General features: G+C 64.9%; 1 protein-coding gene across 2 annotated transcripts in view; it reads right to left on the reverse strand.

Annotated features, from left to right (window-relative positions):
* PHACTR3 (phosphatase and actin regulator 3) overlaps positions 1–14,030 on the reverse strand; it is a 126,992-nt gene that overhangs the window by 44,387 nt on the left and 68,575 nt on the right. For both annotated transcript variants that reach the window (XM_054573341.1, XM_054573340.1), the window contains exons 2-3: positions 3,941–4,102; positions 2,387–2,464 (exon numbers count right to left, since the gene is read on the reverse strand). In XM_054573341.1, coding sequence (XP_054429316.1) covers positions 2,387–2,464; positions 3,941–4,097 — 235 coding nt within the window. In that variant the 5' untranslated portion in view covers positions 4,098–4,102. The remainder of the gene's footprint in view (positions 1–2,386; positions 2,465–3,940; positions 4,103–14,030) is intronic.

Here is a 14,030-nt window from a genome sequence, read left to right on the forward strand (position 1 = left end):
GAAGCGTGGGAGCCACGCCCACACACTTCCATTAAGAGCCACCCCCAGGTGGCCCTCCCATGCAGCAAACCAGCCAGGCCAGGCGCCCGTGTCACGTGCTCAGGCGCCACGGCCCGGGCCTCGCCACACTCCCCTCAGCTGTGGCTCCGAAACCCCAGAGCGTGTCTCAGAGCTGCGCTCACGGAGCTGCCTCCCCAATCCCTGACACCTGGGCCACGCAGCCTGCATGCTGCCGCCTGCCCGCCCCAGGCTACACACCTGGGAGGGGGTATCTGGCTGGACCACCTGTACCTCGGCAGCAAGCGCGAGCGGCACGCAGAGCAGGTGCTTCCCGCTAAAGTGCTAAAGCACCAATTACGAAGTGTATTTTCAACGCCTGAGGAAAGAAACTAACTCTCAGGCCCCTCTAACTCCTGGTCCATGATCACTCCTGAGAGAGAAAGAGGCCGCCGCCAACCTGCCCCCTACGGGGCGGCGGGCAAACCCCAGCCCGCCACCTGTTCCTAGGCCTGAGCGGAGCGCGGACGCCCCATCTTCACATCGTTGGAAAAAGTCAATCTAACAGTTCGTGAGTCATGCCGGATCCAAACGCCAATGCCCACGAGGCAGAGTCCTCGGGCAGCGCGCCCCCTCCGCCACATGCGGCGGGCTTCTGCCCCCCTGTGGCAGGGTCGGCGGTCCTGACGGAGACCCCGGGCCCCCAGAGCCTGCGTGCCCACCACCGGACCCTTCGCAGGAGGGGCGGGCAGGCCTGAGCGGGGCCTCATCGCACGCGCGGGCGCCCGGAGCCCAGCCTCAGCCGCCGCACAGCCCGGCGGTCGGCCCGGCCCTTGGGCGGCTGCCACGGCCTGTCCCCAGGTCTCTGTTCTCGGCCCGTCGGAAGCAGCCATGGAACAAAGGCTCGGCCCTCAGGAGCCACAGGCTGCCCTGCTGAAGGTCTTGGCCCCGTCGCCTCCCCCCACCCCCCCGCCCTGGCTTCCCCGGGATCTGCCCACGTCCGGATTTAGTCTCCGTTCGCCGGGGAGCCCATTTTTTATAACAGGTGATGAACAGACCTTAATTCTCTTCACTCATTTTCCCTCCCCCAAGATCCAAAGCAACATTTGCTGGTAATACATTCAAAATGTCCTGCGCCTGCAGGTGTTCTGTCCCCTCCAAGGTAAAACTGTCCAATTTCTGTCTCGGCAACAACACCCCTGCAAACCTGTGAGAACCGCTTTCCTCTCACGGGTGGAGTTTGGCTACCGGTACTAAGCACGTGCCTGCATGGGTTTCCCCTGAAACATCACCATCAAGCTACTCTAGTCCTGGAACCTACAAGGGACAGTGACAAGCGCTCGGGACCGCATGGGTCTGTGAGCCGAGGCTGGGGGCAGAGCGCCTCACAAGGCGGGGCTCTGGAGCTCTGTTCCCGGGCCCCCACTGCCCACCCTGCGGCTCTGGGGGAAGGCTGAAAAAGGGGCGGGATTCTGATGAACCCCGCCCCCGGCCGAAAGGCCGCCTTCCTCCTACCAGGAGCAAGGGCCTGGTGCAGCTCCAGAGGGAGGTTTGGGGAACCCCCTGGGGGTGTCAGGGAGCCACAAAGCCCACCAGGCCCCACGCCCTGGGCCTCGGGCCTTCCAGAATCACTGGGAGAGGAAGACGGAGTCAAGGACCCCATGAATTAACTGCACTGCCCCAACGATCGCCGCTTCCCAAAGAGTCAACACAGGTGGCCCCGCAGGCACCGCCACCAAGGCCTCCAGCCCAGGGACAGAACACGTCTCAGCCCTGCGGCTGTGTGGCCGCCGCCGCTGCCTCCTGGACCCACGCTTTCCTTATCTGCATGGGTAAGGATGTGCCAGCCGAGGAGGCTGTGAGGACCCAAGGGAGGAGGCAGGTACAGCCCCCAGCCCAGCCCTTGGCACAGAGCCAAGGTAGGCGTTCGGCAACGGCAGCAGTGGCTGCAATTGACATCAAACTGCCCAGATCAAGGATTTGAAGTGTGAACGTGGGAACAGCAGAAAGCCCTGGACCACTGCAGGGAAGCAGGTCCAACCAGCAGCCCCGTCTGCACCGAGCTCCCGGGAGGCGACTGGACGGCCCCCACCGAGCTGACAGTTCCCGTCTCTGTGCCCGATGGCAGGCGGCCCCCAGCTCCCCAACAGGCCCCCAGAGGCCCGAGGGGCTGAGCCAGGGGATCACGACTCAGAGTTGCTCCCACTGTGGAGGGCCCATTCACCGGAGGGGGGAGGGGGTGTCCAGCACCATGCACGGACGCCAGACTTCCCCAAATTCCATTCCGCCTGATGGGCTTCCTGGGCCCAGGAGGAATTCCCAGGAGAGCTGCCTACTTCCCAGCCCCCACGTCCCCTGCCCCCACCCCCACCCCCGCCCCACAACTTACCCTGCTCCACCATCTCCAGCAGCCCCTTCTTGATGAGCTCCTCCCGCCCTTGCCGGCCCGCCACCTTCTTCTCCAGCACTGCACATGCACACAGCCAGGTGAGCCAGGACGGAGCAGCGAGAAGACACAGGGAAGCAGCAGGTAAGGGGAGGCTGTGCTTGCGTGCCCCACCTCCTCCCGGGCCCGTCTCTTGGCAGGTCCCCGCCGCCCCTGCCGCAGACTCCTTCATTAAGGAGCCCCGGCCTGTCCTCCCTCGGGCCCCAGCCCCCTGGGGCACTCTCTCTGTCCCTGCCAGCGGCTGCTAAGCACATCCAGCCGCGCGCTGTCTGCGATGCAGCCTCTGTGCAGCCGAGGCCCAGAGCTTCCCCTGTGCACTGCAGGTTAATGCTTCCGAAGCATCTGCCGGGTGGGAGGGAGGGAGGGCCACGCCCCACACCAGCAACTCCACACCCCATGCCAGCAACTCCACACCCCAGCGCCAAAGCCTGGGGGTCCCTTCTGGGGAGAGCTGCCCCCGCCCCCGGGCCCGGGCCCAGAGCATCAGTCTCCCTTTTTCCTCCAGCTGCCCAGACATCTGCCTGCCTGCACTTGACCCAGTTTCCAAATACAAAACTACGTAACCCTCAGGCCCTTTCTTTAAAAGGTGCAAACAGCCAGCTGGCTGCCAGGCCTGTGGGCCACCCATGGGTACAGGCAAGCGCTCTGCCCAAGCCGGCTGCAGGGGACCAAACGGAGCGGCCCACCTGCTGCAGCTGCACGTCCAGCAGCAGTGGACAAATGGGTAAGGACACTGAAGTCAGTGCATCCGCTCAGTTATTTACTGAGCACCTACTATGGGCCAGGTGCTGAGCAAGTGGGGGCATGCACTGGGGAGCAGAGCTGATTCAGCGCTCCTTCGGGGTGGCTCTGAATATTCTGTTGGTGAGAAACACGCTGTCACTACTTGCTGTTGTGGCCAGTTCACTGTTGCCACCACACGTCCCCTACTGTTTAGTCTAACGGTCACAGCTCCCAGTGTGAATGGCAAGGAGGAGCAACCTGACTCCCCAACACAACCAGGACCGGCCAGTGAAGGAAGTAGCTGGAGGTGAGCGGGCGCCCCTCGGGGTCCTCTGAGGGCAGGCGTGGGGACTCGGGTTCCCAGGCAGGGAGCCTCTTCGGGACGAGCTTAGCGCTGAGGGCCCTGACCCTCCGCGTCACCAGGGGCTCCTAGGGCCCCGGGGCCCCAGCGCTGAGAGAGTGGGCTCCCGGGCGGCGGCAGGGGGCGTGTTACTCGGGGAGAGCTGCCAGGAGGGCTTGGGAGAAGCCAGGGTCGCAGTGCAGGTGGCCCTGCCCCTTTGATGGTCCCGGGTGACATGCATGCCCTTTGGGTGTCGGCGCAGACCTGTCCCGGCTGAGCAGTGGGACCTGGCAGGGCCTGGGCAGGGAGTGATCCTGGGGTGGCTGGGCGGCTCCTGGCTGTCGTAGGCCACTGACCCCGGCCTGCCCTCCAGTGTGGGGCCAGGAAGACAGCACCCGCCACGGAAACACGGCGAGCGCAACCCCCGTGCTCACCGGACGTCGTGTGCTTCAGCTTCTCGCTTTTCTTCTTCCTCCACTTCCAGGGCTTGAGGATCCTGCCCAGGGCGGCCAGCTTGCTGTTCCTGCGCACGGGGGGCGTCCGTGTCCCTGAGACCAGGTGCTCCGCGCGCACTGTGGGGGCGGGGTCCATCTCATCTGCAAGACGAAAACCGAGACGGGCTCAGGCGGCGCCTGTCCAACGGCCAGAGCGGAGGCCGCGATTCAGGCAGAAATGCCAAGTCACCCCCAACCCCGCCTGGGCTGGGGCCGTGAGGGGACCGAGTCCCCTGCGGGCTCTCCGGTCTGTGCCGCAGGGTCACACAGGCGAAGGCGGCCACTTGCCACCCCAGGGGCCCGGGACCTGTGACCCACGCCCCCCGGGACACTGTCCCACCCTCACAGTGACTCTCGGGGCGCACGCCACCGTTACACCCACGTTACAGACGCGCACCCTGGGCAGGGGCTCGTCCTGTCGACTGTCACAGAGTGTGGCTCGCTGAGGCAAGGGGTGACCTCAGGCAGCCTGACTCCAGACCCTCTGGTGTCTCTAAGCTGCTTCTAAGGCGACCACGTGAATTTGTCACCCAGGGCACAATGCGGTGAGAAGACACCAAGACAAGGCTCACAAGCCCAGGCCAGCCAGGGGGTGTACCCGCTCTCTCTGCAAACTGGGCGCCAAGGGTGCGCCCGGGGACGGCCGCCCTGAGGGGAGGCTTTCTCGTCCCGGCCGAGCCGGGGCGTCGCAGTTCAGAACCCTCCTGGCAGGCTCAGCGGCCGGGGAGACACCGAGGCAGCTCACCCTCGCTTGCCTTCCGCTGTAACGCCGCCGCCCCACACCCAGCAGCGGCGGCCTGCGACATACAGGCGAGGGGGCGACCGAGCCAGGGAGCCCCCGGGGGCCGGTCAGGACCCCCCCCAGCCACCGTCGCCCCGGCTTCACGCCCAGCATGCGGGACGCAGCTGGTCCTCCTCTCCCGAGTCAGCTTACTCCCCGACATCCCCGCCTTTCCTTCCCGCGCCCACGGACACCAGATGGAGCAGCGCGGCCAAGGCCGCCTGTTCCCGGGAAAGCTGGCTGTCCAGGGGGCATTCTGAGCACCATCCGCAGGGGACCGGCCCGGCCTCCCCAAGCCTCGGGGCTCACCTGAAGATAAAGACAAAGACCCGCCCCCCCCCCGCCCACAGTGAGCGGGGGGGACGGCAGAGGGTTGTCATGGAGTGCCTTGCGCCTCGCAAAGCTCTACGAAGGATGCAGCTGTTCCAAGAAACACACACGCCCAACAGGACAAAATGAACATCTGGCGAGATCTGGGGAAACGGTCCGGACACGGCTGCAGCGTCCTAAGGCACAGACCTCACTCGTGTGGGTGCCAGAGGAGAGCCCACAGGCGCTGAGCTGCCTGGCAGCCAAAGCGAAAAAGAGCAGCACACAGAATAAAGGGCAGATTGGACCACAAACCCCACCTTATTTGTGACCTGCGTTGCTGAGACCCTGGCCCAGGTCATGGGGCGGGGGGGGGGGGGAACGTCAGGAGCTCGGAGGAAGAACGCACCAGGGGAGGACCGTGGGCGTGGCTGGGAGGCAGGCAGGAGCTGGAACCTGATCCAGAATTCAGCTGGGAGCTGTGGTGGAAAAGGGCTGATGGCTTCCCATGCTGAATGTGCGGCACGCTTCGTGTGAGGGACCCCTCGGGGGCCTGCGTTCACGGGGGGGGGGGGGGGGGGGGGGGGCGGCGAACACCCCCAAGTCCAGGGGACAGCTGCCCTCAGAGTCTGAAGGAGGACAGATGGCCCCCCCAGGCCCTCCCCCAGGCAGCCCAGGCCCAGGCCAGCGAGGGCTTCTGAACACTGTGCCCGGTGACTCAGGAACAGAGACTGCAGAGGGAGGCGGTGCCGTTCGGCGAAGGGGCTTCTTATAAATACCTCGAGGGCGCGAGTGTGTCACCCACTGTGTGTGGGGGGGGCAAGTGGCTAAGAGGTGGGCATGGTCCTGGTGAGCATGGAGTGGCCCCCACGCCCTCGAGAGTGAGTGTGTGAGAACGTGCATACGTGTGTACCTACAATGTGGGCGTGCACCTGTGTGTGAACATGTACGTAACACAGGTGGGCGTGCATGCACCCCAGCGTGTGTGTCCACAGAGAAGGACGGGTGGGGTGTGCCCGCCAGCCTCCCTCCCTCCCCAGCCTGAGACTCTCTGATCCCCCCGGAGCGGCTGAGGAGCCCCCCAACCCTGGGGAGGGCCAAGGTGCAGGCACATTCTCAGGGCGCTCCGCCCTCTGACTGACGCCGCTGCTGCCTGCCAGACGCTGGCAGTTAATCAAGGAAAGCGTTTCCCCTCGTGGGTGAGGCAGCGCCCCTGGCGCGGCCGGGCAGGCGGGGCCTCCCAGGTGCCTGAGGACGTGATGCACTCGGAGCTGGACGCCAGGCCCTGGCCCCCTCCCAGCGCCCCCAGGCTCAGGGCCGACGGTGCACTTGTGCCCCAGTACCCGACCCTCCCGACCCCCCCATGGATCCTGCAAACTCACAGGTCAGGTGCACCCTTGAACAAAGCAGTGAGGATACCGACGCCGTCCCTGAGGTCACTGAGCTCACGGGTGATCTCCAAGCCCCGTGCAGGGCTGGCCCCTGAGTCCTAACGCCCCCTCCACCCTAGCGCTGGCCACCACTCCCAGGCGTCGGCCCAGGGCGTGCGGTTTATTGTCACCCGGCTTTCCTGCGAGCACAGACCAACGGCTGCCTTGCCCATCGCTGGGTCCCCGGCACCTCGCCTGACACCCGGCACCCAGGGCGGGCTCCAGCAAACGCCTGCCCAACCGGCAAGCCTGGCAGGGAGGGCTGCCAGGGTGGGAGACAGGGGCTGGGCCCAAAGGCCACCCCCAGGGATGGCCAGCATCTCTGCCTGCCTCCTGTCCACTGGCCCTTCCACGTCCCCAGGACCCCCTGCCCTAGAACACGGTGGAAGGAAAGCCCCGCCTCACCGGGGCGCGCGGTCAGGCGCCAGGAGCCACAGGCTGAGTGGCTGGCGTCCGAGGGAGACAGGTGCCACCTGTATCTGACCATGTTGGACCACGGTTTTTGCTCGTCTCATTCGTGCAGTCACAGCTCATCCATCAAGTGCCGGCGGAAGGCCGCCCCGAGTCGCACCGGTGCGGCGCTCACCTGCTCCGGAGCAGGCAGAAAACAGACGCGGAAACAAGGTGGTAACTTCCAACTGCAGCACAAGCTACGAAAGGGGCAAACAAGAGGGCGGGCCGTGGGACCCCAGAGCACGGCCTCTGCCTCTCACGTGATTCTGTCCCTGCCCCCAGGAGTCCACCTGGCACCAGCAACCATCCCCTGAGGACAGAGCTCAGGCCTGCAACTGAGTGGAGGGTGCTGCTCTGGTGACCCCCCGGATCACAGAGAACCAAGGCTAAGGGCTCGCCAGGAAGAGCCAGACGGGTCACAGCTGCAGAGGACGCAGGTCTGAAAACCCGGAGGCGGCTGCTGTGGGTGGGCTACTTCAGTCAGGCCTCGGGATTGAGTCGGAGTTGAGTAACAGGTGCGGGTCGCCCGGGAGGGAGGGAGACCACAGCCACACCGCTCATCACGGAGGAAGGAACTGGGGGCGGGGGGCGGACAGGAAGGAGGGCTGACCTGATGGAAGGGAGGGGGCTCCTGGGGCGGGGGCGGCCTTCCCGGCACCTCCGGGGGCTCTTTCCTGCAGTTCCAGGAGCCACACTGTCAGAACCCGTGGCCCATGAAGGCCCAGGCGGAAACGCTGCTGCCGCCACCCCGGGGCGGAGGACCGGGACCTGCGCGGCGCCGCCCCCTCCTCCCCCTCCTGCTCCTGGCTCAGGGCGCCTGGACCATGGAATGACGGCACCAGGGAGGGAGGGAGGGAGGAAATGACTGACTGAAGGAGAGAGACTGATCCTGAGATACAAAAACTGACACAAAACCAAAGCGCAGATCCGTGGCTGTCAAGAACGACCTCAGTCGCCACCGCGCCCCTGCCGAGCGGAGCGGCCGCACTCCCTGCACTGGGCCCCAGCGGGCCCTGAGCGCCTCGGGGTGCTCCAACAGCCCAGGAGGCCACAGGGCCTTCTCCCCTCTGAGGTGCGCTCAGGAGGTGCTGGCGAAGGGCGGGGGGCTCACGTCCAAGGCCACACAGCGGGCGCTGGCGTCCAGGCCCCCCGAGCTACCACAGCACCGGGCTTCCCAGAGCATGCTCCACGGAGCCCTCGCATGGGGAGACGCGTGGGGCGGGGGAGCCCTGTCAACTCCGAAAGCCTCCCCTGAAGGGCCCTCCTCTTGTGAGGCTCTGACAAGCCCTGCAATGAGCGCCCCTGTCCAGCCGTGCAGCCGGCTTTTCCTGCACAGATGGACCGTGCAGCCTCCTCACACCTCGCCGCCCACGCAGCCAGAGCCGCATGGACGCCGTCGGGTGGTGGCGCTGGCGCGTGAGCCAGAGAGGACGGGCCTGAGCGCGCTCCTGCCAAGCGCTGGCAGTGCCAGCGCAGTTTCAGAACGGAGCGGCCTCCCCCCCAATGCCTGCATCCCGAAGGCAGCAGACTCTCAGATCTTAGCAGGGGTGGGGCCTCCAAATTTCCCGAGTCTCTCAGCTTCTTCCAGCCGCAGGAGGCCCCTCCACAGCAAGGAGGCTGCGCCTAGGCAAACGGGCGTCATGGAGGCTTCTGACACCAGCGGAAAAATCGAGACGTTATTAGAATGGCTCCTTTTCCTCGCATGTATGGTGGGAAAAATGGCGCATCTCACTAGAAGGCCATCTGTCTCGTATCAACCCCCTAATGCTGCCGAAGGTCCCTGGGGCCTGCCAGACATATGGCCGCTTCTCCCAGCGAGCAGCGGCTCAGCTCGGCGAAATCAGGTGGTTCTCCGAGACGGCGCGGGGGCGCGGCAGGATGGGATCAGGCTCGGGGTTGGTCGGGGTTGCGCAAGGCGCAGGCAGAACCCCTGGTTCAGAGCCCTGTCCTGGTCCTTTGCTGTACAGGCCTTAGCGAGATGCCAGGTATTTGCACACATGTAAAATTCTCATAAAAATGCTTTGCAGGTCACTCAGGACTTGGCAAAGATGAAAAGCTGTTTTTAGAGGCATCCTTCTAAAGACCCGACTTGACAGAGGAGAGAGGTGAGTGTTTTGGCGAGCGGGTGAGCCACAGAATAGCACGTCAGGAGACTCCAGCGCGCAGCGTCAGCCTAGACAGGCCATGCTGCTGCTCACCGCCAAAGCCCGAGCCCAGCCCTGGCTTTCTAAAGCTGACGTGCGAGGTGCGGGTCTTCTACAGTATGATGTCAAAGCTTAAGGACACATGTTAACTTAAAAACGTGCACATTTTAGCATTTTTAAAAGGAATTAAACAACATAAATGCTGAGAAGATTCTCAACCAACAGCTTCATATTTTCAAAACGTGTCCTGCACTTGGCCAGCGTCGGTCAGAAACAGGCTGTTGTTTTCTGGGAAGGGCCAGAGTGTAAATGTCCTAGACTTTGCGGCCACACAATCTGTCACCACTTCCACTGGTCTGTGGCTGCTCGCTGGGGACAGGCACCGCAGAGCAGAGCGCACCCGGCCCGAGTGCCTGCGGCTGCCTGTGCTCCCGCAGCCACCGTGGCTCCTCGCTTCCGTGTGATGGGCCCTGTCCTGGCCCTGGCTCTTGGGTGGCCGTCACAGAAGTGAAGACTGAGGCGGGCAACGCCCAGGACACCGCGAGTCTCCACAGCTGGCGCCCGGGGCTGGTCCTGGGAACCTGGGCCTGCAGGCAGAACCCACCTGCTGAGAACTTCCCCGGAGCCCCGGTCACGGGGGCATGGCCTCGCTGCAGCCCCCAGGCTGGGCGCCACCCCCACCCCCACCCCACGGCAGTCCACCCCGCTGCGGAGCCCGGCCCCGGGGGCACCGAGAAGCTGGTCAGGACGCCACAGGATGACCCACACACGTAGGGCCGTGAGTCACGCAGACCTGAATGAGCCAGAAAAACACAGTCTTCTACAATGCGCCAACCTCAAAATCAGCCTCCAGTTAGGGGTCCGGTAGGGCAGGCTGCCTCGCGGCGTCTGGCTGCACGGGTTGTAAGGGGGATCCCGCGACCGCCACGTGCATGTGTCACTCTAGCTGACAGTCAAAACGTGTCCTCGCATCAGAGCGTGTCAGAAGTTGTGAGAATCCAGACAAGGTGGCAGCCTGCTCCCGAAAGCACGACCAGGAGGCCTAGGCAGAACGCGGGCCACGCGCTCACCCGCAGCCACACAGGACGCTGGCCTGAGCCAGTAGCCGACGTCCCTCAAGCAGAGCCGACCCCTGGCCCCTGAGAGTGGGACAAACTCTGAGAGGCTGCTCATACCCCAAGTCCCCGGAGGACCAGCCCACAGCCGCCCCCGCCCCCTCCCTGGTCCACCACCAGTGTCTCCTGGGGGCACTTTCCCGTGCATTACTTGCCCCCGAACCCTCAGCCTGGGGTCACCTGGCAAAAACCCCAAACTAAGACAACCCGCCGCTCTGCGCAGGGTGCTGGGGTGGCGATGAGTGTGACCAGGCGTGGCGCCGGGGCTCGCCAAGCTCGCGGCCGGCTTGGGCCCAGACGCCGGCCCATGAGGCCCATGCACAGGTGCACCGAGGCAGCCCGGTAAGCGTTTTGGGGACAGGGGCAGAGCTGCATGGGAGCACGCGATGGGGTCTGGGCCCACTTCCTACAAGAGGTGGCTCAAGCCCAGATGAGCAGCAGCAGCCGCCGGGCTGAGCACTCTTCACTGAGAAAAACACAACGTGCCAAGTCCACCACGAGGGGGCTCCTCACAGATTTCCCCAAAGGTCCCCACTGCCCACTCGTCCCGCCTGCATTTCCATCGGGAGCCGCGCAACAGACACACAGGTAGTCCAGGGAGGCCGAGTGACTGGCCCGGGGTCACAGGGCACAGGCTGCTGGTCCCTGTGGACATCGGCTTCCAATCTCACCAGGCGAAGGAGGTTCTTACAGGTCCCTGGTCATCCACCCCGGGGGGCCCAGACCAGAGGGGCACGCCTTGCCCCGCTGCCGCTTCCCGCAAACTTCAGGGCCCGCAGACCCCGAAACCCCAGTCACCCCCCCGAAAAACCTTTGCAAAAGTCCTCACTCTCCACCTCCCATCATAAACACAAAACGTTGTGAGTCCTGGGTCACGGGTCCCCTGTGGTGGCTCCCTGTCAAAAGTGAGTCCGTGGGGGCCGCTTGGGTCTTGGCCTCAGAAGTCCTTTTCTCCTTGTCCGTCCGGTAAAGGAGCTACACCGAGCACACCAGCCACGGGCGCGGCGGAGAGCGGGGAGCAGGGCGCCCCTTCTTGTGGGGCAGGAGCGGTGGGGAGCACTCTCACGGGGCACCTACTTTGTGACTCAACATGAACTGCTCAGGCCAAGTGTGACTGTGCCAAAGATGTTCGGGGACAACCCGAGTGTGGGCGAGGACGCGGGGCCCTGGGACCGCCGGCACGTGGCCGGGCGGGCGGCGCTCTGGCTCGGAGCCTCAGCGCGGCCGGCTTCCCTGCACGTCCTGCCTGAGCGAGCCCGCCTAGGCGGAGAGAGGGGTGCGTCTCGCCCACCGCCAAGGGCCAGGGCAGAATCTGCAGCCGGCCCCCCGCACGCTGGCCCCATGGCCAGAGTCAGCTCCAAGGCCGCCCCAGGCCTCTCACGGCCGCCGACCGCAGGGTGGGGCAGTGCTTGCGTTCACGCCCGCCACACCTGTGAGGACACGGGGGGGGGGGGGGAAGAAGCCGCTATCGACACGGACAGGGACACTGAGCGGGCCAAGCCCAGTCCCCTCAAGCACCAGCACCGGCGCAGGCGCATCGCTGACATGGTCACCTGGTTATCTCCAAAGGCTAAAACTGACTTATTAAAAACACCCTCACGCACGGTGCACTTTGACACATTGAATTTTCCCGAGAGCTGATGGGGTCTCATCTAGACAAGGAGCGGCCCCCGTGCACAACGAGGTCGCTGTGGGGCGGGCGGGGACTCCCCAGTGACAACGGGAGGCCGGGCGCAGGCGGACCGCTGCGAGGTCACCACGGACAGCGGCTCACAGCAGCACGGGACGGAGACGCCGCCGAACGGCCCCGCTGTCCCTTCTACACTGCGGAGCCAGACAGAGGGCTCACGCCACGCTCCCCGGGGCTGAAGCCCGCGGCTGTTATCGAGCGAGCCTCTCGCAACTGCCCGCGTTCAGCTGTCGCCGACTCACGGAAATGCCGATCCCGTGCAGACCCACCTGACAGCCGTTAACACGAGATCTCCACGTGTGACGAAATGAACACGGGCAGGAACGTGGTTGGGGTCGTCTGGGGGAGATTTATTCCTACAGCATCACACCCAGATCTGAGTGACGCGTGTCAGGAGGCTGCACCTGGCCTTTCTGTCACCTCCAGGCACGTGCACCTGGCAGATGGTCCTGGCAGGTGGGACCACTGACCCTGGGGCTCTGTTCCTGCTGGAACTCAGCCACCAACACAGCGTTCACATCCCCCTTCCTGATGGGACCAGATGGAAAAGCGGGGCAGGAGGAAGCATTTGGCTCCAGCATCCAAGACAAAGGCCACGCGCCACACTCTGTCCTAAATGACAGGGCTAATGGGTGTGGGGCGCGCTGTGCAGACTCCCCAGTCCCTTGGTAATGAGAGCAAGCCCGGAAAATCAAAAGCCTGCAAGGCCGTCCCAAGTCCCTGACCCACGAGAGTCACACGTGAACATGACGTAAAGGCGAGTGGCTGCACAGGTCCTGGGTGATGTGCTGAGAGCTGTGCTGGCTGGGATTCAGGGTTCTCTCCCTGGGGGAAGGGGGGTGCTCAATATTTGGGGACCAGCAGGCCAGCTTATCTCAGACTTGCATTGCTGACAGATGCTCAGTGCCTCTCCTGGGGACGAAGTCACACCCCCACCTTGTTGAAGTCAGCTTGCACAGGGGACTCACTTTGACCGAGCGACTGGGTGGAAGGGACACGTGCCGCTCTCGGGCGGGGGGGGGGGGGGGCGGCGCATCGCAAACCAGGAGGCAGTTCTCCATGTCCGTGTCTCCTGCCTCCGTGGCCCCGGGGGCACGTGACGGGGCGGAGCCTCTGTCAAGCCAGCTGTGATGCGCAGAGTCCTTCTGCAGACCCATTGTCAACGCAGGGACTCGGAGAGGAACGAAGACCACGGTGTTGGCCCGTCCAATGCTCTGGCTGTTACAGCAGCATGAACCCCGCTAACCCCGAGCAACGTCCCCCCAGCCTGCCCACAGCCCCGTGACCCCAAGCCGTAGCGAATCAGAGCGTCGCTATCACTGGCCACAGCAACTGGCCCAGGGGGATGTGTGACTGAGCAGGGCCCATGGGACTCAGGCGGGGAAGGGCGTCTGGGCTCTGGGACCGTGAGCCTTGGGCTCTTCACAGCCATGGGCCACCTTGCAGCTGGCGTCTGCTGGCGGGGAACCAAAGCAGGCACAGGGCGGACTGTGCACGTGGTCTGCACCACGGAGTGGCCACGGCGTCTGAGCCGGACGCAGCCCCGCGGACCCGCAGGACCCTCTGCCTTCACGCCCATTGGTCGGACTCCTGCCCGCACCTGCGACTAACCACACAAAGAGCCCACGTGCCCTGCAGGAAGAACATGGAGGGTAGCTGGGCGGGCAGCGCCGAGGGCAAGGCTCTCCAGATCTATGCCAACCCCGCTAGGGTCCAGGCGGGACGGGCCTCGTCTCCCCAGCCTGAGTTCCCGAACAGAGGGGCCTGAGCCAGATCTGGCGTTCCGTGCGCACACGTGACCGTGTGCGCCCGCACTGCAAGCAAGAGCAAGCCTGGAACGGGCGAAGCGGGACACATGCTCTTTTCTCCAGTCAGCGGCTCTGGGGACACGGCTCCGCTACCGTTCCAGGCCCGGAGAGACGCCCGGTAGCGCTAATGGGATCCGGGCAGGAGCCCAAGGAGCACCGGCCTCTGGGACCCGGACCCAGGGAGGGGCCAGCGGCACCACCCCCACGCTCACAGAAGCCTCAGCGAGATGGTCCGTGTGCTCGGCGGGGCCCAGGGGGAGGATCGCTAACACGCTGCGGCTGTGAACCTCATTGCATCAT

Source organism: Pteronotus mesoamericanus, unplaced genomic scaffold (genome assembly GCF_021234165.1).
Source record: "Pteronotus mesoamericanus isolate MK-2021 breed Mesoamerican mustached bat unplaced genomic scaffold, CSHL_Meso_final contig_25, whole genome shotgun sequence".
NCBI classification, from domain to species: Eukaryota; Metazoa; Chordata; class Mammalia; order Chiroptera; family Mormoopidae; genus Pteronotus; species Pteronotus mesoamericanus.